Here is a 5,459-nt window from a genome sequence, read left to right on the forward strand (position 1 = left end):
CGGTGTGGCGAACATGCATAATAAATGAGAGTGAGTGAGTGAGTGAGTGAGTGAGTGAAGAGGTTGTGAGAAATTGTGGGAATTTGTGTAGACGAGATGTGTGCATGCATTGTGCGTGATGGTCGGTGTGGCGAACATGCATAATAAATGAGAGTGAGTGAGTGGTAATCATTGGGACGACATGTGTTGTGTGTACAAGTGGATTGGTTGTTTGTTCATGGTTGAAGATGATGGGTAGATGAAGTGAGATATAGAGTTGTTGATGGTGATTTGACTAGTCTGTGTCATATCAACACACCACGTCTCAACACTCACCTCATTACAGTACTCACTTGTTGTGTAGGTGAACACGAACATCTGAACTCACTCGCATGTGAGCATGAGTTCTCATTGAAATCTTATGTATGAGACGAATCACAAACGAGTGATTCATTGAAATGTATGCATTGAGATAGGTGTTCGTCACAGAGTGATGTGGTGTGGTATGGTGCTGACAAACACGTGTTGAGTGCATGCAGAATTGTAGGAGTAAATGACAGACATGCAGTGCGTGTGTGTGTGTTTGATTCGTGTATTGTTTTGTGGGTGTGTGTGCTTGTGGTGTCCAGTCGAATGAGAATGTGTGCATTTCTCGCATTTGCTCACACAATATTAACCAAATGTTCAATGTGAACTGTTTGTTTGCATACACACATTAGGTATCCCATCGGATCACACAACCGAGTCATCATCCACTTCGCAAACCACTACGCACATTCCGTCCGAAGTGTCCAGTCAACCACCTGAATCGACAACATCAACTACTACTCCAACTCAACCACACACCGATTCATCAATGGTCACTAGTGAGTTCAATGCATAATTTGTTTGTTGTATTGCATGATGTATTTGTGGTGTGATTTCACACTAGTGCAATGTTCATCATCATCATCATTCAACTACTAGTTGATTTAGTCTATGGTGTGAATTTGTGTAGACGAGATGTGTGCATGCATTGTGCGTGATGGTCGGTGTGGCGAACATGCATAATAAATGAGAGTGAGTGAGTGAGTGAGTGAGTGAGTGAAGAGGTTGTGAGAAATTGTGGCTAATATTTGTGAATGGAGATTTCGGTTATAAATTTGTTGAGTGAAATAGTGAGTAAGTGAGTGATTTCACGTCGGTATTCAATTGGACGACAGTCTACTCAAGCGATTAAATTTAGAAATATCGCTTTTCTTTGTGTATTCATTTGGAGCAAAAAACATTTTATTTGCTTTTTTTCAACCGTTGCTGCATTGTCACAATTCACATCTGACAGTCATCGAAACTTCATAGTACGTAGTTTGAAATCAATCATCTAGCTGTATATGTAGTTAGATTTAGACAATAACAAACAATCCCAAACAGTTGGTTAATTCTATACTCTAATTTCCGTTTAAAAGACACATCTGCAACAGTTCCACAAGTGAACACAACTACTTCATTTGACACTTCACAAACGTCATCAACTGGACAAACGCAAATATTCACTACTGATCGCACACCGGCAACATTCACGAGCACTCCATCCACATCCACATCAACACCAACAACACTCACTGATAATCAAACTTCACTGACATCCACATCTTCCAGCAAACTGACAGAATCCGTGAGGACAACATCGGTTCCAACTAACATCACAACATCAAGTACTGTAGCAACAAGTGAGTAAACCTATTTATTGTTTTGTAGACCACACAATAACTGTGTTTGTATTAGTTATATAAATCAGCCAAATTGTCAGATCTTTCTATATGCTGGTTACTTGTGGCTTCTGAGAATAAAGTATGACCGGTCGTCGAGCGTCGACTGACACTCAGATTACTTTCTGTTTAATAAGTGATTTCTTTTCTATAATGGATTTGTGCTCGGAAGTCACTGAATGTAGACTATTTGTGGTTGATTTGAATAAAGAAAGCATTTGCTAGACAATATTCTGGTTTCCTGTATTTGGTCGCGATTCCTATATCTAGTATAATGTGATCCCAGTCTGTCTATAGTGTATCGACTAAGCATGTTAGTCTATTGGCCAAACAGTCTAAACACAGGTTTCGTTATCATAGTAGAGTAGTATATACCATGGTAAAAGAAGATATCTATACTCTGCTGTTATATCAGCTGATATGCACGTTGTTTTCCATAATGAAGTAAAGTGTTAAAGCGAGTTTATTTTCGGACGTCTTTACAATATGGTGAAGAATTGTCTTATAATGTAGCTAGTTAAACAAACCGACTGAATGAAAACGCACCCATCTGTTGGTGAACTCGTAATGAATACCAATATTCAATGGAATGAGTTTTTCTGTATTGATTTGTGCTCGGAAGTCACTGAATGTAGACTACTTCGAATTGTCTTACTCAAATCAATGAAACATTTTATTGACTTTTGACCAACCATTTCACAGCGTTTTGAATGATTGGCGTTTTTTATCATGATTTGATGATATCACTCAATAGATATAGACGGCATAAACAAAAGTGATGTTTTAGAGGCCTAACAGATGTCATACAGTATAGGTAGATTGTTCGTGGAGGTTGGTAAGTGTTACTGATATTGTGAATTGACCTGAATCAGAGAACAATTGAAAAGTAGGTGGAAACGGACAGCTGTTTTGTTGCTAGAATCCTAGTATGTTGAGATCAATGGAGTTGAGTCGTGTCGAGTGCGTTGTGATTGTGAAACTAAGATCATGGAAGATAATGGTTGCGTAATATCTGTAATCGACCGAAGTTGGAAACGTAAACCGGTTCATCAATGATCCAAATGTGAAATGCTCCTTTCAAGAATAGAAGGTCTTGGATCCGAACGTCGATGAACTCGTGGATGTTTGCTGTTGGAGAGCCGCATACTATGACAAAACTGTTGTCCAGTGCCTCCTGGTTCTCACTAGTTGTCTGACAAAGATTGCTTTGCCGTCACAATATAAATCTCACAGTCAACGAAACTTCATACCATGTAGATTGAATTCAACTATGTATCACTATTTAAATATATACAAGTTTATCGAAGTCTGAGAAACACAAAGTGTGCTACATAAATTATAAGAATTCGGCAATTCCATATGAGGATCAGTTTCGAAAAGAAACAACAAATACTCACTTCATGATTGAAGAGCATACATTATTGTTCGGTAACAGATAAGTGACAGATATGGTAAGCTGTAATCATTTTGAACACGCTACTATCACCACTGATAATTTGTTACTTGTAGTTAGATTTAGACAATAACAAACAATCCCAAACAGTTGGTTAATTCTATACTCTAATTTCCGTTTAAAAGACACATCTGCAACAGTTCCACAAGTGAACACAACTACTTCATTTGACACTTCACAAACGTCATCAACTGGACAAACGCAAATATTCACTACTGATCGCACACCGGCAACATTCACGAGCACTCCATCCACATCCACATCAACACCAACAACACTCACTGATAATCAAACTTCACTGACATCCACATCTTCCAGCAAACTGACAGAATCCGTGAGGACAACATCGGTTCCAACTAACATCACAACATCAAGTACTGTAGCAACAAGTGAGTAAACCTATTTATTGTTTTGTAGACCACACAATAACTGTGTTTGTATTAGTTATATAAATCAGCCAAATTGTCAGATCTTTCTGTATGCTGGTTACTTGTGGCTTCTGAGAATAAAGTATGACCGGTCGTCGAGCGTCGACTGACACTCAGATTACTTTCTGTTTATGTTGTATCCCCTGGCGAATTTTGAATGGTAAATCTGAGGTCTATTATGGACAAATGTAATATGTCTATTTCCTATTGTATAGTTGTTAAATAACTGACCTAACCGTATTCGTGTTCCTCTTATCATAACCTTTATTTTGACCTTTGAACTATTGTTATTGATTACTTTCCCCCTATCCATAGCCACATTGGCCAATTACTGTACAAATGTCATTTTTCTATTTTTTGGTATAATTGGGTCTGTTTGGTTAGTATATATAATCCAGTATGCTTGTGAATAATGATTCATATTGCCGAGGCTGTTATTTGTGTTCTGGACTCAACTGGCTGGGCTAGGCAGGTAGGAAGGACCGAATAGCACCCAAGACTGTTCGTACGTATTTTCGGTATCATTGCACGTCCATATCATTTACGAGTTCTCATACGTTCATAACAATTGGCGACGGGTGAAAAAAATGGCTCTAACTTCCAACCAATTTCAGTTGCTAATCCAGCAACTAGAACAGCTCGTTAGAAAGAGTCAATTGGATTTCATTGACAAATTACACGCGAAGCTGCTGAATCACCCATGCTTTGGGGGTGAAACGGAAGTTGACGCAATAATTTCAAAATTGCGTACAGAGCTGGAAAACGATTACAGAACTAATGAATATGCCGGCGAAAGCCTCAATGAATCCGTACAAAACAGTAATTTAAGCGCAGCAGTTATACATGATCAGCCCAGTAGCCCAGTACTACCTGTTTCAGATACATGCCCTGTACACGGTCCAAGTCTTATTAATCCCGAAAACGGACGTGCAAACAATGAATTATCCTATTCACAGAAAGTAAATGTCTTGCAAAATGCTCATGAAATTGCTGCAGTACCCGCCCACGAAGAAACGGGAAACAAATCGAGCAGTATATTGAATACAGAGGCGCCAAATGAAATTATTCATGATACGAAAACTTTTCCTAATGAATCTAATGATCAAAATGATCTAATTGTTCTGCCAGATCCCGATTATTTCGCTGATTCATATGTTCCTGTTCAAATCTCTTATAAAAATGTGAGAAAAATATCGAATGTATTAAATGATAATCAAGAATCCAATACAACTCTCATAGATACTGATTATCCTAATGATTCATTATCTACCAATGAGGTTCCGAGGAAATTCAAGGAAACAATTTCAGAAGAATCAAATGTTGGTGACCTCGAATCAAATGTCATCGATCCTCATGATCTCGTCAGTTCTAATGCATTCCCTGTTAAATGTGACAAACATATCGCATTGATAGTAACTTGGCTATATGAGGATCCAACAGTCTTTCGTGGGGGAGGGTGGATTCGAGAAATTTAAAATCCGGATATCAACTCCGGATTTCTCAAAAAGGGGAGGTGTTGTATCCCCTGGCGAATTATGAATGGTAAATCTGAGGTCTATTATGGACAAATGTAATATGTCTATTTCCTATTGTATAGTTGTTAAATAACTGACCTAACCGTATTCGTGTTCCTCTTATCATAACCTTTATTTTGACCTTTGAACTATTGTTATTGATTACTTTCCCCCTATCCATAGCCACATTGGCCAATTACTGTACAAATGTCATTTTTCTATTTTTTGGTATAATTGGGTCTGTTTGGTTAGTATATATAATCCAGTATGCTTGTGAATAATGATTCATATTGCCGAGGCTGTTATTTGTGTTCTGGACTCAACTGGCTGGGCTAGG

General features: G+C 38.2%; 1 protein-coding gene across 1 annotated transcript; it reads left to right on the forward strand.

Moving 5' to 3' along the window:
• Positions 1-4,195: 4,195 nt before the first annotated feature.
• Positions 4,196-5,083, forward strand: Smp_205630 (unnamed protein product; the record flags this gene model as incomplete). The annotated part of the gene is made up of 1 exon (XM_018792236.1): positions 4,196-5,083. One exon carries the CDS (start codon positions 4,196-4,198, stop codon positions 5,081-5,083), a length of 888 nt encoding a protein of 295 aa, XP_018644754.1.
• Positions 5,084-5,459: the final 376 nt, after the last annotated feature.

The sequence above is a fragment of the Schistosoma mansoni genome (genome assembly GCF_000237925.1).
Source record: "Schistosoma mansoni, WGS project CABG00000000 data, supercontig 0470, strain Puerto Rico, whole genome shotgun sequence".
Classification (NCBI taxonomy): domain Eukaryota; kingdom Metazoa; phylum Platyhelminthes; class Trematoda; order Strigeidida; family Schistosomatidae; genus Schistosoma; species Schistosoma mansoni.